Source organism: Leopardus geoffroyi, chromosome E2 (assembly GCF_018350155.1).
Source record: "Leopardus geoffroyi isolate Oge1 chromosome E2, O.geoffroyi_Oge1_pat1.0, whole genome shotgun sequence".
In the NCBI taxonomy this organism is placed as follows: Eukaryota; Metazoa; Chordata; class Mammalia; order Carnivora; family Felidae; genus Leopardus; species Leopardus geoffroyi.
In genome coordinates this window covers 61208829-61234218 of record NC_059335.1, presented here as the reverse complement: position 1 = coordinate 61234218, position 25390 = coordinate 61208829, and the positions used below count along the sequence as shown (strand labels likewise).

The 25390-nt window shown below is 57.0% G+C and overlaps 1 protein-coding gene across 18 annotated transcripts in view; it reads left to right on the top strand.

The window, feature by feature from the left end:
* Window positions 1-25390, top strand: part of ANKRD11 (ankyrin repeat domain containing 11) — a 181376-nt gene that overhangs the window by 136957 nt on the left and 19029 nt on the right. For 14 of the 18 annotated variants that reach the window (XM_045440034.1, XM_045440025.1, XM_045440029.1 and 11 more), the window contains 2 exons: window positions 11846-11990; window positions 17894-18032. In XM_045440034.1, the coding sequence (XP_045295990.1) occupies window positions 11904-11990; window positions 17894-18032 (226 nt within the window). In that variant the 5' untranslated portion in view covers window positions 11846-11903. Of the gene's footprint in view, window positions 1-11845; window positions 11991-17893; window positions 18033-25390 lie in introns of those variants that run through there. The other 4 variants (XM_045440032.1, XM_045440035.1, XM_045440031.1 and 1 more) reach the window with 1 other exon arrangement.

Below are 25390 nucleotides of genomic sequence, written 5' to 3'. Positions count from 1 at the left end.
TTACACCTAACTATTTCATTTTTATTTAGAGCAATTTTGGGTGGTGGTGTGTTTCTGCATACTCGCTGCTGCTTTGTGGGAGGCACAGCTGACTCTTGAACAGTGTGGGTGTCGTGGACACCAACACCCGCGTGCAACTCCCGACTCCTTCAGAACTTGACGACTTAGCTGACTGTCCACCTGAAGCCTTACCGGCAGCGTGACCAGCGGACGAACACATGCTTTGCACGTTACACATATTATCTCTTCCTACAATGAAGTAAGGTAGAGAAAGTGTTATTAAGAAAGTCAAAAAGAAGATAAAATGTGTGTATAGCAACGTACTGTATTTACTTGTGAAGAAATCTGTGTTCAAGCATCAGCTGAGTACAGGATATCTGTGTGTGGATCTGGTGTTCTGCAACTTTGCTGAACTCATTATTTCTAGGGATTTTTGGAGATTCCTTGCAGTTTTCTAGATAGACAATCATGTCATCGTCAAGCAGAACGTTTTATTTCTTCTTTTCCAACTTGGATGTTTTTAATTTTTTTTTCTCGCCTTACGGCACTGGCTCTTACTTCCAGTGTGGTGTCCAAAAGCAGCGGTGGGTGGGTGGGCGGGCGGGGGACATCCTTGCCTTGTTCCTGATTTTGGGGAGCAAGCATTCCGTTTTTCACCCGAATGATGGTAGCTGGGAGCTGTTGTGGGTGCTTGCTTTCACATTGAAGGTCTTTCCCTGTCTCTTCCTGTGCTGAGAGGTTTTCTCAGGAGCACTGAATTGTGTTAGATTCTTTTTCTGTAGGGGCACCTGGGGGGCTCAGTTGGTTAAGTGTCTGACTTTTGATTTCAGCTCAGGTCATGCATGGTCTCACGGTTCTTGAGTTCAAGCCCTGCATCAAGCTCTGTGCTGACAGTGTGGAGCCTGCTTGGGATTCTCTCTCTCTGCCCCTCCCCTGCGCTCGCATGCGCGCGCGCTCTCTCTCTCTCTCTCTCTTTCAAAATAATGATAAACTAAAAAAAAAAAAACCAAAAAAAAACCAAACACAACTTTTTCTGTATTAGTAGTAACGATTGTATGGTTTTCTGCTTTAGTCTGTTGATTTGGGGGATTTTCACAGTTTGAGCCAGCCTCGCATATTCTGCATCTATTATTAACACAAACACAGCTGTCCCCACCTGACAGGACTGTGGAAGTCACCTCAGAGTCATAGACCTTCCCCCTTCTGTCCCGCTCGGGTAGAGATAGGCTCCCGGCAGGGGGGCTCCGTGTTCCGGGACCTGCCCTCCCTGCCGTGAATCTCCCAGGCCACCGTTTGCTGGCCTTGCCTGTGGGATGTCTGGCTTGTCGGGCGATGTGTGCTTGTCGCTGCAGGGCGAGCCCAGTCCCGTCCCGGAGAGCCACCCTCGTGTGCGCCCCCAGCAGACATGTGCGAGTGCGCCCGGTCCTCCTCCTCCTCCTCGTTCTCTCCATTTGTGTCTCTTCTCCCTTGGTCACCTCCGTCACTTTCAGTCCGCACAGATCAGCCTCAGGGGGTGTCTCAGACCTCCTCCCCGCTGCCGTTATCTGCTCCGTGGTTGTCGTGCCCACGTCAGTCTCCTCTTCCATCGTGGTCAGTCTGTGTCTTAGCCCTTCTGTGGAAGATGGTGTTTGCCTCCTGTTTTCTCAGTCCGTCTCCTCCTCCCACCGTGGAGATGCGTGCACCTGCGGTGTGTCAAGGGTTCGTTTCCACCCTGCTCTCTGCTCTGTGCTCTGTGCCTTCCACAAGCTGGGAAGCTTTGGGGTGCCACCCCCGGCCCTCCGTGTGACTCCACTGCCCTCCCTGGGGGCCAGGGCCACGGGAAGGAGGTGGCCCTGCAACGAGGTCAGGGCACCAGCCTTCTGTCTAGAGTCCGGCCCGGGTGGCACTCACACCGCGTCTTTAACACACGAAGTATAGCATGCCACCCAACGTCCACAAAGTAAAAACGCGCAGTTCACTCGCCACAGAAAGCGCACGTGTGGGAACTCCCCCGAGCCCCTCAGCGCAGGGGGACCACGTCCTCACTTCTGAGCGGTCTTCGTACTTGGGCCTGCGCCGCGTCCCTGAGCCCTGCAGGCTGCTGTTGTGCGACACTTAGGTGAACACACACACTTAGGTGAACACGAGTCTCACAGATGATGCTGGGAAGAGTGGGATTCTTCCCAGCATCATCTGTGAGACTCGTTCGGGTCATTTGTACGTTGTCGCTGCTGTGGCGTGTTCCGCGCCAGCGTGGCCTCTGATGCCCGTGGCTGTGGCGCGTGTCCACTTGCTTCGGGTGTGCCCGGGCTCACTGCAGTCCCACGTGGCTCACGCGCCCACCAGAAGGCAGCCGTTCGTTTCCTTTGCTCTGCGTCTTCACTGCCACTCGATGCCGTATTCCGATTGTTGTTCGGAATTTCTGGATTGCCGAAGCAGCTGATCGGTTTCTCATCTACTTCCTGGGCTTTTGGATTTCCTCTTTTGTGAAGTGTCTTAAGTCTCGTGTCCATTTTTTACAAATTAATTTATTTTTAGAGAGAGCATGCAGTCGGGGCAGGGAGGGAGAGAGAGAGAATGAGAATCCCAAGCAGGCTCCGCCCTGTCAGTGCAGAGTCCAAGGTGGGGCTCGATCCCATGAACCGTGAGATTGTGACCTGAGTCGAAATCAGGAATCAGACACTTAATCGACCGAGCCACCCAGGTGCCCCTCGTGTCCATTTTCGTACTGGATGGTTTGCATTTTTGTTAGTGGTTTGTAGGAGTTTTTAAAGTGTCAGAATTTTCAGACCTTACCTTCATGGTCGATGCTTCTGGTTTTAAGATCTTTCTTTTCCTGGAAGCAGCTGTGATGGGATTCTTCTGTGCCTCTGCCCGGCAGCTTCCTGGCTGTGCCTTCGACACTTGGACCTATCGCCTGTCTAGAAGGGGATCTCTGTGCATGGTGGAAGTTGGGAATCGTCACTTTTTTCTGTGCAGATGTCCTGCTGTCCCTTGCCACTGGTGGACAAGGCTGACTTTCACTCCTGTCCTGCCTTCTGGTGCCTCCGTGGTCATAAGTCCGCGTCTGCTGAGGGGCAGAGCTCTGCCTTGTTGGCCAACACTTTTGTCCACACGATGCTACTTTGACACTGTCTCTCCAGCTTTTTGACTTTGACTTTATTTTTGTTTATTAATATGTATTTATGTAATCTGAGGTTCTTTCCTTCTGTTTTTAAAGACATTTTGCAGGAGTTCTGTCTTTCTTTTTTTAGAGACCTTTTCCACTTACTTTCTTAGGACAGTTTGGGCTTCTGCTCAGTAGTTGTTCTGTGGCTGCATGTCAGCCCCTCGTGGTTTGGGTTTCCCTCCTGGGGCAGGTCTGTTGTCTGCAGAGCGTCCTCTGCTCTTGAGATTCTGCAGAGGCTCTCAGACTTGCTGGGCCGATTGCCTTACAACACTTAGGATTAGTGAGGACCCGCGCAGCTTTGTCATGTGGGTTATAGCTCTCAAATTGTATTAACGTGTTGTGTTTAAAAGTATAACTGAGGGGCGCCTGGGGGGGGCTCCGTCGGTAAAGCTTCCAACTTCGGCTCGGTCACGATCTCGCGGTTCGTGGGTCCCAGCCCCGCGTCGGGCTCTGTGTTGACGGCTCGGAGCCTTGAGCCTGCTTCGGATTCTGCGTCTCCCCCTCTCTCTCTGTCCCTCCCCTGCTTGTGTTCTGTGTCTCTGTCTCTCTCTCTCAAAAATAAACATTAAGAAAAAAACAAAAAGCAAAAGAAAGCATCACTGAGGAAAATTTAAAATTGTTAACTCACTTAAAAATAATAAAGTAGTACATACAAATTTTCCCTGAAAAGTAACTGTTGTACAAACAAAATCAACAAAAATTTGGTGAAAATAGTGGCATTTGTTTTCTCTACCTGCTATTTTTTTTAAGTATGAAAATAATCCACCCCCTCACAGACAGGCCATATGAGAAGGGACGATCTGGGGACCTTCTCACAGGATCTGGAAAGCCTCCTGGTTGCTGTTGGCACTGCTGAATGATGGCTGCGTTCTGTATGTTAGCGGGTCTTCCCTCGTGGGATTCTGTAATATCCCATATTGATTGTTTGGAAAATGTTGATTCATTCACCTATGCAGATCTCCCTAATGTTGACGTGTCTCCTTACACATTGTTTAACGAGTAACCTTAACATTTTTTTCTTGGGTTTTTTTAAATGTTTGTTTATTTTTGAGAGAGAGAGACTGAGCCAAGCAGGGGAGGGGCAGAGAGAGAGAGGGAGACGCAGAATCCGAAGCAGGTTCCAGGCTCCGAGCCATCAGCACAGAGCCCGACGTGGGGCTGGAACCCACGAACCGCGAGATCGTGACCTGAGCCGAAGTCGGACGCTTCACCGACGGGGCCCCCCAAGCGCTCCTAAAAAGTAACCTTTTAGTCACCACCAATCTCATTAAAATGTCTTTAAACACTGGGATTGGGCTCGTGGACGTGAATACCAGTTTTCCTAAGCTCAGGTTTCGCTTGGAAACTCAAATCAGCTACTGTTCATTCTCCTTGAAGTGATAACTCCAGGTGGTTGATTTTTGAGAAGATAACTGCCAGATACCCAGTTCTTGATAATAATAAGTATTATCTTTTTCGTTTGTCTGAGAGTCTTTCTGGCGAAGCCTGTGTCCCATGAAATGGCAGGCAAGCCCCGGGATGGGCGGCCCCTCCCAGAGGCCCTGCCGGGCCGCACCCCAGGCCTGCTGGCATCTTATCACTAAGGTTGTCGATTGTGGTTTCATTCTCAAGGACAGTTGTGGCTGTTGTACTGCGGTTGTGTGAGGACCTTGCCTCCTCCTGGGGCGCGGCAGCACCCCATCCCCGCCAGCTCCAAGGGAAAGGCAGTGTTGGCCTCACAGCCTCCCTCAGGGGCTGCAGACAGCACGGCCACTGCACCGGACGGTGGGGGGGGGGGGGGGGGGCGGCGGCAGGACCGCATCCTGGGCGCGGCCATGGTCCCATAAAACTTGATTTATGGACGTGGATGTGCTAATTCCATGCGATTTTCATATGTCACAAATTTGAATTTCTTTGTCTCCGAAGGTTTAAAATATGAAACTTGGGGCACCTGAGTCTGTCAGTGGAGCGTGTCACTCTTGATCTTGGGGTTGTGAGTTCGAGCCCCAAATTGGGTGAGGAGATTACTTCAAAATAAAATCTTAAAAAAAAAAAAAAAATGATGGGGCCCCTGGGTGGCTCAGTCGATTGGGCGTCTGACTTCAGATCGGGTCATGATCGCATGATTTGTGGGTTTGAGCCCCGCGTTGGGCTCTGTGCTGACAGCTCAGCTGGAGCCTGCTTCAGATTCTGTGTCTCCCTCTCTCTGCCCCTCCCCTGCTCACACTCTGTCTCCGTCTTTCTCTCTCAAAAAAAATAAACGTTAAAAAATATTTTTAATTAAAAAAAAAGTGAGACCCTTTTGTTGTTGTTGTTGTTGTTGTTGTTGTTGTTTATTTTGGGAGAGAGAATGCATCCTGTCAGCACAGAGCCCAACACAGGGCTCGATCTCGTGACCACAAGACCGTGACGTGAGCCGAGATCAAGAGTCAGGTGGACGTTCAACTGACTGAGCCCCCAGGCGCCCCTGAAACCCGTTGTTAGCTCTCAGTTTTTACCTGGGCAGGGAGAGGGCTGGCTTTGGCCTCGGGCTGTGGTTTGTGACCCGTGTGACCTCCTGCCCTCTTCTCAGAAAGGTAGAGGGGCGGTTAGCTTGGCTTCTCTGTGTGCTCGAAGCTGGCTTCACTGTGCTCCTACCCTGGGGACAGTGTAGCTGAATTGGGTGTTTGAGTCTCTGGACTGTGGCTCCATTGCTGCCAGGCACAGTTCTGACCTAGCCTGTCCCTGTCCCGCTCCTTTGCCGGCTGCCTTGGCTCTGCCCCCGAGCCCTCGTCCCCGTGGGCGCGCGTCTGGGGACTTGGCGAAGTCCAGTCCAGTCCAGTTGCTGCGGGCAGCCCTCGGTCACACGCCTCCTGTTTGAAGAGCCCTGTCCTAGGCCGTTTGTTCTCCTACTTCTTGGCACTGTCTTTGCCTTTGTGTGGCGGTGGGCTTTTTGTATTGGTTCTCCAGAACTCAGCCTTGGGATCCCTTTTGGGCCTTTCATTCTGTCTCCTCGAACTTCCCCCTTCTCCTAAAGCCAGGATCGCCCGGAGGCCGTCTGCCGCTCTGCGGTGCGTCTCCGAGCGGAGCTCTCCGAACCCCCTCCCGTGGGTGAGCGCGCGCGCCTTGGGCACCTGCCCTGGCTGCGTCACTCCTTCCCGAGGTCGCTCAGGTAGGTGCCGGCGGGCCTGCCCTGGCTGCTGCCGTGTGTCGCCTGTGTCTGTGCCGCTGCCCTTGCCCCACAAGAGCCGCTCTGGCCCGTCTGGCGGACGTGGGGCCCACAGGCCTTGTGCCAGCTTTCATGGGCTGTGGCCTGTCCCCTCACGTTCCGGCCCCAGTCCACACAAAGCCGGTAAACATGTCTTCCGGTTTCCTTCAGTTGCTAGCTGTCATCTTGTCCCTTGGAAAGAGGAGATCGGGGTAAATGCTTGGATTTTTGCTAAACTGCAGGCATAGCCGCTGTGTCTGCTACGTCCCCCGTGTCAGGCCCAGGCTCGGCGGGGGCCTCTGTCACGTGTGTCGTGTCTCCTGCCCACGTAGACAGATTGTGGTAGATCCTGCTCTGAGAAGGGGCGGCAGAGCGCATGGAGGTGTCCACTGAGACGGCCCCGTGTGTGCGTGTTGAATGGTGGGCGCACCTTGGGGAAGGCATACGCCTCGTCGCCGCCCTTGTGTACGGGGCTCTTGTCACGTCTGCCCTGCCACCTCTCTTGAACGGACTGTGTCTCCAAGCCCACAGTGCAGGGTCCCGGGGCAAGCAGCAAAGAGACCCTGCCGGTGGGACAGCAGGTGGAGCCGCCGTGGGCCGTGGGCCACGAGTGCGACATGGACAGGTGCAGGGACGAATGGCCTCTGCCAGCCTGTGTGTGCCCCTGGGTAGGGAGCTGGCTGCGGATGTTCTGTTTGAGCTCTGACACATGGCCGCGAGATCACTGGCAAATTCCTGGAGCCAGCGGTGTGGGCACGGTGCCTTTGTTTCGGGGAACGGGCCAGGGTCTCTCAGAAGACTCGCCCAGCTCCAGAAGCTCTTGAGTGCTTTCCTGAGTGGTCTCCGTGCCCCCCAACAGCCTGGGAAGCCAGAGCAGCTAGCTGCTTTTCAGTTGGGGGTGTGGGAAATGCCTGCATCCGGCAGCTCATCCCGTGCAGGGAGCCGTGCTCCCTTCACCCCACATTCCCGCTGCTCTGCACACGTTTCCCGACGTACTGCTGCTCGGGTGCCAAGTGTCCAGTCCATGTGTGTCCCAGAGTGCTGTGGGATGCCTGGTTCTGAGGAGGACCAGGCATCTTCTGACACTGGCACTTACGGCGTGTCTGAGTAGGGATGGCCAGATTGCCTCCGGGGTCTGAGACTTGACGGCCATCCATTGGGTTATTTGGTTAGAAAGCCCCAGAGCCCAGGTTCAGGTAGCCTTGTAACTTGTTAGAAGGGAGCCCCCCCCCCCCCAGGCACAAAGATTGCCCCCACTGTGATGGCTGTGTGGGGAGGGGGGTCCCAGCCTCTTCTTGGGTCGAGCAGTGAATGCCCAGCAGTGAGCAGGGAGGCCTGTGGCATTGTGGCGGCCTCTACCCTCAGAGAGGATCCATGGAGGAAGCAGCGAGCTGAGCTTCTGACGTGTGGCACTGCCTGGCTTAGGAGAGGTCGTGGTGCTGATGAGACTTGCTGTGGTCTCACCATGTCTGCATCCTTCCCTTTGCTGGCGTGGCCATTTCCTGAGGCCAAGGGAGAGGCGGACTGGTCATGGGGCTGTGGGATGGCACGGAGACCAGACAGCCTGCGGGAGGGTTGGGATGACCAGGTAGATGGAAGAAGACTGCGTTTGAGACGATCTCAGCTAGCTTGTCATTGAAACACCAGGGAGGACTCGGGTCCCCTTGGCTCTCCAGGTTCCAGGCGGGTCCCGTGAGGCACAAGACAGGACGGTTGACCCAGTGCATCCAGCTCTCCCAGAAAATAAGCTGGAATGCGTCGGTGGCAAATCTGAGCCCTGGAGCTGACAACCCTTGTGAACCCGTGACGCCCCTTAAAGAAATGAGTCTAGTGTGCTGGGCTCCCAGGCCCTGAGGAAACTGGCCATCATGCTGGTCCTCACGCTTCTGACGAGTTTTGAATATTGAGGTGGTTGTAACCACGGCGGTGAGGTGGCTCCCGTGAGGTGGCTGTCATCGTGCACAACGTCTTATGGAAAAGAAGACACAGTATCGGGGATGACACTGCTAACCAGCCAGGTGCGGGGCGGGGGGGGGTTCCCAGATGTGGGGTGGTGCCCTGAGAACAGCGGCCTTCAGGACAAAGGCCCACTGCTGGGCACAGGACACTGCACTCGGCCAGGGGCTGGCACGAAATGTCCCTTGGGCCGTCGTGATGGGGTTTGGGCCCACAGTCACTCTGCGACAGATTGCATGGAATTAGCTGGATGCTCGCAAAATGAGATGTGAAAATTAGTAAAGGGAAATTTTATTGACAATGGAGTTGGGAGGCAAGCTGGGGGAGCTCTCGCGCCCAGCACTGGTTGTCACTTGCAGACCCAGCTTGCAGGCAGATTCCACTTTACTGTTTCACTACCCACCGGGAGGTCGGGAGGTTTCCTCCTCCCCCAGTAACAGTCCAGCCAATGAGGGACTGTCACAACTCACAGTTCAGCCAATGGAAGAGTGTCACAGCCCAGCCAATGGGAGACGGCCACAGCCCAGCCAATGGGGGACGGCCACAGCCCAGCCAGTGAGAAGCCGCTATACCTCCAGCTCCCAGTTTACCCCAGTGGACTCTTAGTTTACAACAGCCCCACCCTCCCTCCCGCCTTCTGCTCTACAAGAGCCTCCTCTGCTTCGTTCCCTCGAATTGCCTGTGGTTTTGCCCTGGCCTGTTAGTCCTGGTGGCCATTCTCTGTTATTCCAGAAGAAAGCCATTTTTGCTAATAAGATAACTAGATGTTTCGTTTAAAAGGTTTGCAGAAAATACCGGCAAGTGCCTCCTGGGAACGAGGACAGCTGCCTGTGGCAGAGGAGCCTGGGTCAGAGGAATTGGACCCAGTGACGTGCACCCAGGGCCTCGGTGTTCTCGTGTTCGTACTGACTGCGCAGACCGTGACAGGCAGCCTTGGCGTGGTACTTAATAGCTTGCACGGCACTTTCGAGCCGCCGCGGGTGTGCCTTTGAGGGCCTCCGTGGAAGGCCGTCAGGTGACACTGGCTCAGCCTGTACTTCAGATACCATCTCTGTCCAGTCCCGGGAAGAGCTCTTTCCCAGCGATGCTGGGCATCTGCCTCAGAACTGGCCCAGCTAGAACAGCGCCCCACAAGGACCTTAGAGCCTGGATGTGCCTGCTTACAACAAACTTCACTGCTTCCTCTTGCCTTGCGGCTTCTGGCGCTGTTTGGAAAGATAATTAGGCTTTGTGGGTTGGGGCAGCTGTCGTGGAACTGTACTGTGTTCCCTCCCTGCTGCTCTGTGGCTGTCATGCTGTCCTTCTGAGGGAGGGCGAGTGGGAGGAGGGCAGGCAGGCCTTTCCGGGCAGGGGTCTCAAAACTCTGCTTTGAATAGAGACTGCTGAGCCAAGCCAGTGCGGGGACACAGAGTGAAGTCACTCGTTTAAAGAACGAAGTGGCCACCTGTGCCCATCTCCTGGTGTAGACAGTGTGGAGTGGCCTGAGAGACCAGGGTTCAGACATCGTGGGGTCTGTGCTGTGGCCACTTGCTGGCCTGGGTGTTTCCCACGTGATCTCCGTGGACTCGTGTTTCACACCCAAGAGCAGGAGGGCTGGACACCCTGTGACGACTGTGCTCGATTTCCCATCATGAGAGCAGGCAGGCAGGAGCTTAGAAAAATGCATATTCTGTGTAATCTTTAAATTTCTACTGAAACATTGCCGATGAGTCCCAGCAGCAGTCTCGGCGTCCGGCTCTGAGAGGTTACTCCTCATGTAGGCCGAGATGTTCTGGTTTTGTAGTGGAAAATTGGAGAGGAACGTCGAATTCACAGTTTCAAGCAGAGGAGAGGGAAAGTGCCGTTTTTGGCCCCAACCACTGGAGCGTGTGGATGGAAGCCCCCTTTCAGCCTGCTTTGCCTGCTGGGGGAGCAAGTGTCAGGAAATGAGGGTGGTCAGCCTTGTCCCTCTGCCCCAAATCAATTTAGATGTCTTCTTAGGTCAGTTGAGTACCAAGAGGATACTTTGTGAGATTTGATCAGTTAAGTGGGGAACCAGAAGACATGGTGAATGGCAGGTTAGTTTTCAGCACACGGGGAGCAGGAGGAACCAGGGAGTGGAGCTGCTGGTCACAGATGGCACTTCAGAAGCCACACTTCTTACCTGGTCAAGGCCATTAATTGCAGGCGAGCTAGTTACAAAAAATACTCATCCAAGATGGCAAAGCACAGAGGTGTGTCACTGAGAAAAAAAGAGGCGATTAAACACTGCACGTGGTTGGTTTGTTGAAAAGGTTTTTTAAGAGCGCCTGGGTGGCTCAGGTCATGACCTCACAGTTCCGTGGGTTCAACACCCCCCGCCTCCCATGGGGCTCTGCACTGGCAGTCCACAGTCTGCTTGGGACTCTCTCTCTACCCCTCCCCTGCTCACGCTGTCTGTCTCTCTCAAAATAAATAAATAAACTTAAAAAAATAACAAAATGTTTTCTAACTCTGATGATGAAAATGTAAAAAGTATAAAGAGGAAGACAGCATGTATGCAGGGAGCAGACAGAAGGTCCAGAAGGGATGGAAGGGGCCCTGGTACGGTCAGGTCACACAGCCACGGGCAGACACTGAAAGGAAGTTGATTGTACTCTCAGGTCCCAGAGGGAGCCCACACGAGGCCACCAGGGAACAGGATGGCCAGGAGGCGTTCGATAGGAGCCAGGACGAGGTCTTTGCCAGAGCCTTTGCTGGGGTTTCTGCAGGGAAAGCAGGCAGACAACGGTGGACAGCTTAGGACTGGCTAATCTGAATCAGGCTGTGGGCTGTGCACTGGTCTCCAGTTGGCTGGTGGCTGGCTTGCATGTGCTTGATAAGGGGGTGGCTGGTAGGTTTGTGTAGGAGAGGTTTGCTGTCTCTAAGAAAAGGCCAGCTGGCGGGGGGGGGGGGGGGGGGCGGGGATAGTCTCTCCCCAGGTAGCAAGGTTGTGTTGTGTTTTTGAACAGGTCAAAACGTCAAAATACAGAAAATAAAAAGTATGATAAACAACACAGCGTGTGTCCTGGGAAGTACAGGGGCTGGGCCTCAAGCCCTTGGGCGGGGTCTGGCTCGTTGGGCACAGATCTGGGCATCAAAGCCTTCTGGACATCTGGGGAACCGTGAGAACCCCCTCAGAGGCATCACATGGCTGCTTTCTGCTCATTTTATTTGGGAGAATTTGGAGAATTGAGGTCCGTGGGGTGCTTTCTGGAAAGCAAAAGGATTCTTGTCCCAACCTTCTGTCTGGGGCAGTGCGGGAAGGGGGCTGCTCTCCTAGAGGGTGAGTAGGGTCGAGGCCATGGCTTAGAGGGTGCACCTGGGATGTGATCTTGCCCGGGGGGCAGGTGAAGGGCCCCCAGAAGAACGGGGCCAAGCTCTGCATCATGGAGTATACCTCCACTCCCTGGGCGGTCAGTCCTGAGGTCCCCTCCTGGGCACCTGTCCCCGCGTGGAGCACAGCCCATCAGAGCAGCACGTGACATTCAGTCCGTTCTGGGGCACGGACTTGAGATTGGCTGGGCCTTGTCTGCATTGACCCTGATTGACCCTCTGTGTTCTCTCTTTTGGAGCAGACGGTTGATGACGAAGCGATGGCGGTATAAATGAAGATCGGGTGAGGGGAGAAGAACGATGCCCAAGGGCGGGTGTTCTAGAACACCACAGCACGAAGACTTTTCCCTCAGCAACGACATGGTGGAGAAACAAACGGGGAAAAAGGTAACGCCTGAGCTGCCCTCCTCCTTGCTGGCTCCCCAGTGCTGGACACTCGCCTGCTCTGGCTGTCCGTCCGTCCCCGTTCCCTCTGCGGCCGTGGTGAGACAGAGACCATCTGCTCTTGCCAGAGAGGACCTTGATCTTAAGGATGTGCTCACGACTCGGGGACCGAAGTTAAGCTTTAAATTTGATGTTTCTGTACACGTAACCGAGACATGTGTCTCGTAGTGGAGATGATGTCATTTTGGCCTGTTTCTGGCTCTCGGGGCCACAGATGCCTGTCATGGCTTCGTTGAAACCAAGTCTGTCATTCAGCCATCTTTGCCTTTTCCTGAGCAGAAACTCTGTGGGGTATGTGCTTTGACTTCCAGTTTGGCTCATTCTGCATGTGAAGAGGAAAAGGCAGTAGAACTCTAAGTTCCCCTGTCTTAGAAGAGTGCTGTCAACTCTGGGCTCCAGGTACCCCTGTCCTGCAGCCGGGGGTGCCACTTGTGAGTGTGGACTTGGAGTCGGACGGAAGGAAGCAGGTGCAGGCCCTGCCGGGTGCTCTGTTTGTGACCGCGAGCACGTCTGCAGCAGGGACACCCGTGGCTGTGCTGCTGCAGGTGAGGTAAGGGCCGTGCTGCCTCGCCCGTGGCACGGCACTACCCTCGTCGCCACCTTCGGTCTTGACGTGTCCCTGTCTCCCTTGATGCCCGCGTGACAGGCCATCTGCACGGTGGCCTGCGTGACTCTCGTCCCCGGTGCTGGTCTTCTGAGCTGCCTCCCTGCCCCGTCTGTCTCAGCACTTGGGTGTGAACGGAGATTCTCTTGTCGGTGTACCTGCCGAGACGTCTCTGGTGGTGCCTGGTTGGGTGGGGTATGTCTTCCGCGTGAGGACAGAGTGAGCAGAGCCGTGCGGCCCATTTGGTTTAGGTGCAACGTGGATCGGGTCGTGAACATCGGCTTCGGTGCTCGTCAGGGTGGCCGGGCTTCTGAGGCCCTGGCGTCTGGGCATTTGTGGCCGCACATTCTCTCCCACTTGTCCTGTCCCCCAGCACCCAGTGCAGTAACGGGTGGGAGCCACGGCATGGAGCTGTGGGCAGGCCGAGGCTTGAGCGTGGCCCGAGCTTGCATAGGAGAGGTGTGCGTGCCTGGGAGGCCTGTGGAGGGTCCGGGAGCAGCTCGTGACGGGCGTGCCCACGAGGAGCTGGAGCCCGTGGGGACAGATGTGCGTGGGGGAGCTTGGTAACTCCCACTCTGGGACACTTTTGCCCCGAGTGGCCAGGTTGTCCTTGGTGGTCACGGTCCCCGGGTCTGCATGTGGATCGCGTGGTCACAGGACAAGGGAGAGGCCCCGCGCAGCCCTACCCCGACTGGCTCCTCCACGTGGGTGGGCAGCAGGGGCTCCAGACTGCTGTGTCCACCGGCCCGGTTCTCCGTGTGCACGGCCTGCCCAGAAGGACTCGCCAGCCAAGGTGGCGCCAGAAAAGGTGTCCAGAGCTCAGCACCTGTCTTGAAGGGGCGGCTGTGTGGGCCTTGTGCCCTCCCGGCTGCCTTCTAACACAGGGCTTGCTCCAGGCCGGTGCGAGTCGCTTTCTTTTACGGGAGAACGCTCACTGGGCCATGGCGGCCCGCTCTGGTCCGCAGGGGCAGCCCCTACGCATTTGCCACAGGGGATGTGTGAGTTTGGCTTTGTTATTTTCTGAAGTAAGGTAGCTTTGTACTTTTTTTTGCCCCTGTGCCAGCCAAGATAAACATTTTCTTAGCTCCTGTGGCGATCCCCGTCGTGCTAGCGAGGGAAGCCCAGCAAACTCGAGTGAGCTCCCTGCCTCAGCCCAGCTGCTCGGCAAGCTTCTGAAGCCACGTGTGCCCCGACAGTCTTGTCAGAGCCGCTGCGCGTCTCAGGGGTGAGCCCCTGGCCCTCTCTGGTCATGTGGCACGTGTTTGGTCTCCCTGCACGGCCAGTGAGGTGAGGAGTTGGGACCCAAGGACTGTCAGCGCTTCTGGTGAAATAGAGGTCATGTCTTCTAGTTCACTTTCAAAACCTGGGCTGAATCCCCATCCGGATCAGAATATGCAGCACTGTCACCGTCCTGGGAGGTCCCCAACGTGTGTCACCATGGAGGAGTCTCCCCCCGGGGGGGGGCTTGTAAGAGGGACGAGCCGGTCACTATCACGTCCGACTTAGAGGGCCTTCCCCGTAGCAGCCCCTCCCTGGCTCGCTGTGCGGTTGCCACGGACGAATGTCCAGCCACTTCCGGACGCGTTCTGCCACCCAGGAGCACTCGGGCCGCTCCCGCGGGGGCGCGGCAGGTGATGGCGCGAGCGCGTGCACGCTGGTAGACCCGGTTTGGCGGTTTGTCAAGGTGATCGCCCCAGTTCTGCGCCCCAGACGCTGGGGAAGTTGAGGCCGGCCCCTGTCCCTGTCACACAGCTGGTTTGGCTCTCCTCTAGCCACCTGAGGGGGAGTGGGGGGGACCTTGCTGGTTCATCTGTGTCCCTCTCTGTGAGGGTACTCTCCTGTCCCTTCAGTCTGTGATTCACGTGGGGCCAATGTTTGCCACCTAAGGTGGGGGCCCAGTGTTCATTTCCTTCCCTGTGGGTGTTCACATGGTCACCGTCACTTACTGGAAAGCGTCCCTCCCCTGCCTTTGTCCTCTGTTCTTCCTTCTGAACCTTTGGCCCTTGGTCCACGACCCCCTCGAGCGACTGCTAGAATTTTAGTCTGGTTGTCTGCAGTTCAGTCTGCCAGACTTTGTTGTTCTCCAGAATCGTCTTTGCTAATTTTGACCCTTTGCATTTCCATATACGTTCTGGAATAAGCCAGTTGATTTCCAAAGAAAGCCTGCTGGTATTTTGACAGGATCACTTTGAACGAAAAGATGGGTCCGGAGAGAATTGCCACATGAACAGTTTTTGCATTTTCTGACCCACCAACATGGGTGTTCCTCCATTTTTAGAAGTCTTCATTGTCTTCAGAAATGTGTTCCAATTGTGTGAAGGACTTAAACATCTTTTGTTAGATTGTCCTGTGTATTTGATGTCTTTTGATAGTAACCTAAGTGATATTTTAACGTTATCTTCCAACTGTTGCTTGTCCATAAAAACCAGCTACTTTTCTGCATCTAGCAGCTCCTAATTCACCTATTAATTTGAATGGCTTGATTTTCACGCATATACGCATGACATCTTAAGACTAATACGTTGTTTTTGCTGAGGGAAAGTGGCGGGGACAGGATTGAGCCAAATCTGATTCCGGAGGAGATTGTGTCTGGATTCGGCGACTGAGCACAGGGGTCCCGTCCGCTCCCGGGAGCCGCTCCGCGAGGCTGTGTGCGCTGGTGCCTTTCTGACACTGGAACTTTCCGTTCGTGGCTGGGCTGGACTTGCTTTATCCATTTGCCCTTTGAGGGGCGGTTGTGAGGTTTCGTTTCTGTTGTTTTGAGCAGGAGTGCTGCTCGTGAGCACAGGGCCTCTGTGCCTTGACGTTGTTTGGATTTCCCGCCAGCAACAGCTCTGCCGCGGTCTTGACAGCGTTTGATGCAGCCAGCCTCTCATTTTATTATTTGTTTTAACTTTTCTTTATTCTGAGAGCTAGAGCAAGCGTGAGCTGGGGAGGGGCAGAGGGAGAGGGGGAGAGAGAGGCCCAGCAAGGCCCCGAGCTGTCAGCACAGAGCCCAACACGAGGCTTGCACCCCCGAACCGTGAGATCTTGACCTGACCTGGAGCGAGACTCAGCCCCTCCTGTTAGCGGCTCTGGTCGGGGCATCGGTATCTCCTCCTGGTGTTAGTTTGCATTATCCTAATGCAGAACATCTTCCCAAATGTGAGTTCGTTACGTGGATAGTTTCCTCTGCAAAGCGCACATTCAGATTTTTTGCTCCTTTAGAAACAGTCGTTAGGTTCTGCAGTGGCTGTGGTGATCCTTGCCCCTCCCTCTTAGAGGAGACACGCCCTTGTCGGCCGTCAGGTGTTGGGGACCTTGCGCCTGTGTGCCGAGAGCTCTTGTCGGGATCAGTGTTGAATTTTATCACAGGCTTTTTTGCAACTGTTGGGGTGGTCATATGATTTTCTTAACTTTATTTACATTGATTTCTTTTTAAGTTTGTTTATTTTGAGAGCGCATGAGTGAATGTGCATGCGTGGCGAGCGGGGGGAGGGCCGAGGGAGAGAGGGGGAGACAGAGAATAATCCCACGCAGGTCCCTTGGTGTCAGCGTGGAGCCTAACACAGGCTCGATCTCATGACCCTGGGATCATGACCTGAGCCGAAATCAAGAGTCTGATGACCGACTGAGCCACCCAGGCGCCCCACGTTATGCTGATCTTCGAAATTTCTTGCATTCCTGAATGCTTTGTGATTGCTATTATTTATATTATCTCTTTTATATACCCGTAGGTCAGACTCGCCAGGAGTGTTCTTGGTGGGAAAGTGTTTACACAGTTCGGGGGTTTTGCTGGTGGGTGTTCTTCGGTCAGGGCTAGGGGTGGCAGGGTGCAGGTCGTGAGGGGCATGTCTGTGCAGCCCCGTCTCCCAGGATCCCTTGCTCATCCCTGCCCTGGGTCCCTCTCTGCACTCCACGTGCCCTCGAAGCTGGCAGTGTGTTCCAGCAGCAGTGTCCCTGCTCATTTGAGGGTCTCCCGTTGACTGCCGTGGTTGGTAGATGCTAGCTGCTGAAGCCGGAGGGCTGTCAGGAGCGTGGGCCGTAGGGACCGTGGCTGTGCTCAGTCCTGGCAGGTGGCGCCTCCCGGGAGCAGCCCCAAGGACCCCTGCTGCTGTGGGGGTGGCATGGGCGCGTGGCTGTGGCTGGACCACGTTTGCTAACAGCTTCCCCGGGGAAAATTGCAGGGAGCCAGCTTCCCGGCGGGGAAGGGAGCCAGCTCTGCATGTCCCGCCCACATCAGCCCTCTGCGTGCCCCTCGGAGCCTCTTGCTGTACTGTGGACGGGGCCAGGAGGCTGGGGGTGGTGCCGTGCCGCAAGCGCACGGAGCCAGCCTGTTGGTTAGAATTGTGGAGGACCCCACCGAGCTGTCCCCACCCAGGACGGTGTCATCAGCCAGGGCTCTGGGGGGTCCAGGGCTGTCAGCTACTGCAGCCGGCAGGGGGCCGGGGGGGATGGGGGGGCTCCTGCCTCCGCTTGGTGCCGGGTGCATCACCACCCACCCTACCGCCCCCTGCGCTTTGGGATCGGGCTGCCCCACCCCTGCCCTCTGGGGCCCTAGGCACCTTCCGCTTCCACACGGGACCTGCTCATCCTGAGTGGGTGCTGTCATTCTGCGGATGGCGGCCCCGGGGCAGGTTTGGTGCTGACTCGCCCGTTTCGGCCCGGCCCGCTGGTCAGGACGGCGCTGGGATGCGGGCTTCGTGATCCTCACCCCGCGGCAAAGCCACCCCGAGACTAGAATAGGAAGGAGGTGATGGCAGCACGTCTTCCCCCTTCTCCCCCACCACCGCCACAGGGCTTTGGCCCGCAGGATCTGTCCCCGAGAGCCACGCCCTGGTGTCCCGGGCAGGCCCCTTCCGGGAAAGGAGGAGCGCAGCACCTGGGGGAGGCCCTGCGGGCAGAGGAGCTCAGAGTGGAAGACAGGACTCTCTACCTGCCAGCACCGCCTGTTCACGGCCGGCTCTTTTCCTCCTGATTTAATCCCTCCCTGGGAAAGCCGCACTGGGGGCAACTTGTGTCTCTCTGGTGTCTTGCTGAGAATGGTCCGGTTTCAGGATGACCAGCGGGGCTGCCTGGGGCCAGAGGAAGGTGCAGGAAGCCGCGTGTGCTTGTGTGGGCCCGGCGGGCGGGAGGTGCTGCCGGTTGTCCACACACGAGATTTGCTTTACTGGGCACGTGAACTGAAATCGTAGTAGATGTGAGGACTCTGAAGACTTAGTCTGGGAATGACGTCTTCTGAAAGCGTCGCTTTCTTTTCTAGGATAAAGATAAAGTTTCTCTGACCAAGACCCCAAAGCTGGACCGCAGCGATGGAGGGAAGGAGGTGAGGGAGCGAGCAACCAAGCGGAAGCTGCCCTTCACTGTGGGGGCCAATGGAGAGCAGAAGGACTCGGACACAGGTACAGGAGCTGCCCTCCCTCCCTGCTGACCACCCCCGCCTGACTCTTCTCCTCCACAGAAAGTGTCCTGGCCTCCCTCCCTCAGGTGTCTCCTGACACTGGTCCCTGCCTGGGGTGGGCCGCCAGGACAGGGGCCCCCCAGCCTCTCTGCACCCCTCGGCTTTGCACCAGGACTCTCTGAGGAGTTGTGCTAGAGGCCTGGGTGGGGTCCAGAGCGAGCTGCAAGGACATCTTCTCTGTTGTTGATGTTCGGGCTGACTCGGTGTGGACAGGAAAGGCTCACACGCAGGGAACCCCCCAGGAGTGCCAGGCAGGAACACTCCCCCGGGCAGGCTCCTGGTATGTGCCCAGCTGTGACCATCAGCGTGGGCTCCTCTGCCCTGAGGTCCCCGGGCCCCCCTGGCTCTGTCCAGTCCCCTGAAAGTCCTGTGTTGGAGAGTAAGTGTGTTTTCCCTTAGGGCTACAAAAGCGCACAAATTAAACCCAGTTGTTTGAAATAGAAGCCAGAGGGAGCACTGAGAGGGAGCCAGAGTCAGTGCAGTTTTCCCGCGGGTGTGGCGGGGCCTGGGGTGCAGGGCAGGGCTGTGCACATGTGCGTGCGTGTGCGTGCGTGTACGTGAACGTGAGTCTGCACACAGCGTGCACTTCTGTCTCTGTATGTGTGTGTGTGGGGGGGGCTGATAACACTGGGCGCACACACTTGAAAGTCAGTGCCTTCTTAAGCAGCTCTTGGGGCCCAAGCTTTCTCCTGCCAGCCCAGGCTCCCTCTTCCTCTTGACCTCCGTGCTCAGGGGCCTGCCCAGCCTGCCGGTCATCTGACTGCTCTGTAGACATGTGAACCATTCGCGGGCACGGGCGAAAAGGGCCACACAGCACCCAGAGGGCCGTCGAACCTGCGGTGAATTCAACCAGAGGGCAAGGAACAGAGGCCCCTGCCAGAAATGGGTGTGGATGGGGCTTCCTGCCTGTGAGGGTCCACGTCAGGTAGCGGGAAAGTGGGCAGGTCCTGAGACAAGATAAGCAGGCTAGAAAATGGGGAGAAACGGCAGAGGGAACAGCCTGGAAATGTGTGTTTGTGCCATGGCTTTTATTCACGAGGTCACAGGTCCCTCTCCCGCTTCCTCCTGTGCAGGAGCTCCCTGAGCATATGTCCAGTCATGTAAAAGCCAGAGAAGTGGGCTTGGTTTTGCCGGCTAGGATATTGAGGAAGGTTGTGAGCCCCCCAGGGGTCCTTCACGAGGGTTCGACATGGCCCATGGCTCCTGTGGCTGAGCTGGCACAGTGGGGACAGGGAGAGGCCCGCAGATGCATGTGGGTGCCCTGGGCTCGCAGACATTTCTGTGGGTCAGGCTTTAGGCCCAGAGGAGATGAGGGCAGTTAGCGCAGCCTGGATGTCCTCCCTCCTGTTTTTGGTGCCGATACCAGTCTTAGTGGTGGGGGGCCCGGGGTTGCTATTTGGTCGTTAGCTGTGTGGATGGTGGGGGTGTGAGGCTGGTGTCTGGCTTCCGGGATGTTCCTGTAAATGCCCCAGCAGCCTCGCTGTGAGTTAGGGAACCGCTGTTAAGAGCTGCTTCCTGAGAGAACCTGCTGTCTGAGCTGCACGTGCGCCTCAGGGTAGGGTAGGCAGCTGCTCTCGGGCTGTCGGCTCTGCTCTGCTGGGGAGGACTTCTTGGCAGTTCCCCCTCCATCTTCGCTGGCTTCTTGGGCTCCTGTGCTTCCCGCCGGCCTTCTGGATTCGTCTGTTGCTGGCCAGTGTTTCAGCAAGAGGCTGCCAGGTGGGTTCGCCTGAACCCACCTGGGTCCTCTGGGGCGTCCGGGAGACTCTCGGGGCGCGCAGGGAGTGCGCCCGTTGTTTCTCTGTGAGTCGTGGGTCCAGGTGAAGGCAGGGAAGGAGTCACCGTTGGGCAGAAAAAAAGCGAAGAACATTTAAAAAATAGAATTTCCCGGCCAAGGATTATGTTACAAAAATCTAAATACATATGAAATATGGTATTTGCCCTCCTGTTATGATCGTTTTGGGGGCCGGTTTTACATCGTCTACATCTGCTTTGTTAAGATAACACAGCTAGATTGTCCAGTGAGAGGATTCTTCCGCGCGTGTCGTGCAGGACTTGAATCAGGAGCCTGAAATTTCGAACTCGAATCTGTATGCGTCACACACAGGACTGGGAAGCGGGCTGTGGGGCCCCCGGCTGGCCCTGGAGGCCTCGGTCCCATCTCCACCTCTGCCGAGCGGAGTGCCTGAGCCGGGTGCAGACTCTGAGAGCTGCACACCTCTGGCCAGGTGGCTCCCGGCCGCTGGGCTGTGCCTCCCCCCACTGAGTCAGGAGGCAGAAGCCACGTGGGGAAAGACTGAAGGAGTGAACTGTGGGTGCCGAGTGACTGAGATTGGGGGACTCCAGTCCCCTTGGGGCCAGGCCGGGTCTGCTCGAGGTTCCCTGTATCCCCCCCACCCTGCCCAGCCCCCTGCTCCTGCTGTGTCCCTCCGGCGCCCTCTGCTGGCAAGATGCGGCCCTGCGCTCACCAGGAGGGGAGAGCCGCGGAAGGCTCCAGAACTCGGGGCCCTGAGCGACAAATAGCTTCCTCAGCTGTGCCCCCCAGGTGGGAAGAAGAGGCTGATGAGCCCCCTCCTAGGGACCACCGAGCCACCGGAGAGCATTGTCCTGGTTCCTCGACCCCCGTGAGGGACCTCTGCAGTGCTTAGTCAGGCCTGGGGGCGGCCTGCCAAGAGCAATACGGCTCGTCTGTGGTGAAAGCTGGACACACTCTGCATCCAAGCCAGACCGCCGCAGGTGGTTGGTCACTTTAGCTGCCCACAAGGCACCCCGGACAGCTCGTCCTTCCGGAGCCAGGTCTGTCTGGGCGCAGGAGGGACGGGCCGCGTGTGCTTGCCCAAAGCAGCCTGACGTCTTCTAGGAAAAAGAAGCTCGGAAACGGCTCTTCCCGTGGCTGCTGGGGAAGGCAGCCTGCCCCCTCCCCGCCGAACAGGAGGCGGAGGCCTCACAGGGTGGCCTCTCCTGGGCAGGTCGCCTGAGGCCCGCTGCCCAGTCTCCACTTGCGGTGTTGGTGATGAAATTCTATGATGTGTGCGCTTGCTTCAAAGTATACTAATCTGTCTACTTTGTGTATGATTAGATTTCTCCTCAGCTTAAATCTGTAAGCAAATGTTTAGGCTCGTTTCCGTGCCCACCCACCCTCTTCAGGCTTCTGCATGAGCCCACCGCTATGTTGCAGTTTTCCGTCCTTTAGTGTGGACGTAAGCCCCGCTACTTCCTTCCCGAAGCCACTTCCTTCCCGAAGCCACCAAGGTGGGCCCTGCCCGTCCCCAGAGGCCACACGCCCCCCCCCCCCACCCGCCCCGCCCTTCAGAGCACCGCCCCATCAGAAGCATCGGGAACTGCCTGTTCTCAGTACCTGAACGTTTCTTTGTAGCAATGAGAAATTAAGGTTTGTTTTATTTTGTGAAAAACACTCTTGTGTCCAGTATCTGGATGTTTCTTCAGCAGTGCTGACATGTAACCTACTCGTGCGCTCCGTGTTAGGGGTCTGGGGACACTCCCGTATTTACTGAAATCACGGTCCCCCTGGTTCCATAAGATCGGAAGGGGTGGCTGTTGTGACTTCTCCTCTGGGACTGTCCCTGTCTGGGGAAGGACTCTGGCTCCACTGCTGCGCGCTGGAGGCGGCATGTACGTGACCGTGAAGGGCTTCTCTGCGCACTCCCTGGCTCTCCAGGCGCTGCCTGTGGTGGTGGGGGGAGCTGCAGGGGAGCCTCTGGCTGGAGAGGACATGTGCCACCCACAGGGACACCTTTTCTGCATTGTTTCTCCTCCCTAAACTTGGACAGTTTCTTCCTGTACGGGGGGGAGTGTGGACTGGACAAGGAAGGCTCTTTATACTTAAAATTCCTGATGTTCCCCATTTGCAGAATAGGTGGGAGTCTGCAGGGCCAGACCCTCACGACCACCCTGGGTTCTGTGACTCACAGGGAGGAGTCCTAGGACCATGACTGATAAAGCATGGAGTGCAGTCCAGGGGAGCTGGCTGCAGCTTCCAGAGCCCTCCTAGGGGGAGCCTGGGCTGCAGTGTGGCTACTCTGCCCGGTGGTGCTCCCAGGGTCTCGGGCAGGGGCTGACCGATGGTCAGAGGCTCGTACAGACCGGCCCGGGGCTGGCAGGGTTGATGGCACGGTTCGTACGTTGGTGCAGGTTTGGATTAGGGTTTATTTCGTTTTATTTTGAGAAGTCCTCACCATGCTTTGGTGCCATGAAAAGGGGTCAGTGTTTGTCAAGTTGTGTTGTGGGGTGTTTATGCCAGCATCGCTTTCTCATACCCTGGCTTCCTCCTCACGGCTGTGACAGCCCTCACTGAATTTCCCAGCGTCTGTGGAATGAGGACTGTGGTCCCCCTTGACTAGAGGCCACCCACCCAGCCCATGACCTGGGAGAGCCCCACCTGCACTGCAGAAGGCAGACATCGGAGATGGACCCCAGCCCTTCTCTTTTGGGACAGAGGAGACCCAGACCAGAGAAGTCGGGGGCTTGATGAATACCCCCTGTGTCTTAAGTGATCGGTGGTGGTAATTGTCTTTAGAAGGAAGAAAGAGTGGATACAAACCAGGAACATGCAGGGAAAAGCCAGACAGAACGTGCCCCCATGCAGACTGGGGGGGCGGGGGGACCCTTGACTCCTGGTCTTGCAGCATTTGGAGAACCCGAGTGTGGGGCCGGACAGAGACCAGCCCCCTTGCGGCTCCCTGCCTGATGTGGGTCGTCTCCAGCGTGCACGCTGCCCTGGCAGAAGTGGTCTTCCAAAAGCCTCTTAACTTTGGGATCGGGCCCTGTGTTGGTATGGGTGCGGGGTGCCCCCGGTACGCCAGCACCCTGCCTGCCGTCGGCGTTGCCTGAGCTCCTCCTGGTATCTCCGGGAGCTCTGCGATCCCACAAGCGCCCCACCGGATGCCCTCCTGTGGAGTGGGGTCCAAGAAGTGTTGACGACGTCGTATGGTTTCACGGTGGGGTGTAGGAGTTGGAGGTTTCCCTTTGGACCAGTGTGCTGGACTTTGTCTCCTGAAAAGCCCTCTTCTGGAACAGCCCAGAAGTCAGAGGTGGTGAGTGATGACCGAACGAAGGACTGGTTGTGAGCGCTTCAGGACCCTGGGGGCTGAGGACAGTGGGAGTCAGCTGCCAGCCTCAGGCCCCTCGGGGCCACAGTGGACAGGCCCCTGAAAGCCACATCAGGGACACCTCAGGCTGGAAGGCACCATCCCTGAGCCAAATCCCTCCGTCTCCTCCGGCTGGCATCCAGACGGGGCCAGGGGCTTTGAGAGCTGTCCCCGGAAACGAGCCCCATCCAGTCCCAGACCAGAGCAAAAGCCAGCCCTCACCAGAGACCTTGGCTTCCGTGCAGTGTCCCGGCCCCAGAGTTCAGCCAGACACTAGTGCCGGGTCAGAACCACGTACCACATGGGAGACACCGCCATCCTGAGACAGAACCAGCCCCGGGGACCTTGCGTGGGGATGACTGGATACAGAGCACGGGTCAGTAGGGTGCAGCAGAGGAGAAATTGAAAACATGAGCAAGGAACAAGGCACTGCCAGAAAACACCACGTAGATTTTTAAAAATACAAAACGGGATACATGGAAATGAAAATTGCCAATGGAATTAAAAATTCAGTGGGCAGATCGTATAGCTCATCAGATGCGACAGAAGAAAGAATTGGTGGCTTGGATAGTCGCAAGCAAGGAGATTGCCTGCACTGAGGTATGGAAACAGGAAGAGGAAACGAGAGAGGTTCAGGATGTGGAAGAGAAAGCAGACTTGGGCCTTTGGGAGACGGGGTCCTTGGGCATCGGGGCGCACCGTGCCGTGGGCAGGACGCAGGTGGGTGTGCGCGTCAGCATGTGCCGGCCAGATGGCAGAGGCAGGTGGCACTCCTGCCCGGCTCCGTGAGGAAAGCCATCTCCCTGGCACACCTGCCTCCTTGCTGCCAGATTAACTGCGGTGACATCCACGTTCTGCTGGGGAGGGAAACGCAGTGGCAGGAAGTGGAGTCTGAGAACCCTGGTCTCTTTAGCCCCCGCTCCCCCGGGATGGCCGCACTCCAGCCCGCCAGCTGCGGTGGTGTGTGGAGGGAGCGCGTTCCAGAAGGCCCGGGTTGGTGGGATGGGCTGCGGAGAGTGGGGACCTGCGTCTGCCGACTGGGTGGCTGCACCCGGGAAGGGGTGACGTGGTGGGGCACCGACGGCACAGACCGCAGCAAGCTGGCACCATACAAATCCCAGGTGGTGTCACATCAGCTGTTTTCCTGACAGCGACGCGGGGGAACTGTCCAGGCTCGGGTGAAACCATCATCTCCCACCAGGACCACAGCTGGGCTGACCGGACGGGGCTGGGAGGGCGGGGGGAAGGCCCCAGCCTTGAGAGCTGCTCCAGCTCCGCCACCGTGAGGACGGTGGCGGCGGGCCTGCTTCCTGGGCCTCTGCAGAGCCCTCGGAGCCCCCAGAGGCGTGTCCAGGCTGCAGGCCAGTGGCCAGGCCCTGCCTGCAGGTCACTGCAGGGAGGCTCCACAGGTAGGCCTGGAGGGCCACCTCGACCTGCCAGGTTCGCTCTGCTCTGCAGCCTGGCACGGGCCGTTGGGAGTTCCTGGAGTCCTCCTTTGCTTCTGGTTGGACGTTAGAAACAAAAACGAGCAGGATGCCAGAGAGGCTCTCGGGTTGTCCTGAGCGGTCGCTCTGGGTCATAGCTCCTCTTCTGGCGAGTGGGCGCACCCCCCCAGCTGGGGCTGGGGGTGCAAAGGTAGGCTGGGCAGCCTCCCCCCACCCCCACCGCCCTGTTGTGGACACCCCACCACAGGCACAGCAGCGGCTGGGAAGAGGGGCAGGTGACCCTGACCGCGTGTCGCTTGGCTCCTCTGGCCAGAAGTCCGAGCTGCCCTGGGCCCCCCGCACCCGAAGCCACACGCCGCCTGGCTGGACTCAGGCCCTCTGGGTACCGGGAGGTGTGGGGGCTGGTGGAGAGAAGGGTGTCTTAGAAGATGGGGTTCTGTTCGGGGGCTTTTTCCTGGGGTGACACTCGGAAGACGTCCTCCCGTTAACGCCCCCGAGACCCGCGTGGGTGGGGAGGTGGGCTGTGCGAGGCCCCTCCCACCAGGAGGGAGTCAGTACCTTCTGCTTCCCTGAGCATCGTCCAGCCTCAGCCGGGCTCTTGGCCACAGAGGGGAGGGAGGCCCGGTGCGGCGGGCACACTGAGTCTCTTCCTGAGACCGCGGGCCTGGTGTGGTGCCGTCACGTCCTGCTCCGCCGGTCTGTTGCCGCAGAAAGCCCTTTGGGCGCAAGGCTGTGGAGGTGTTCGGCTG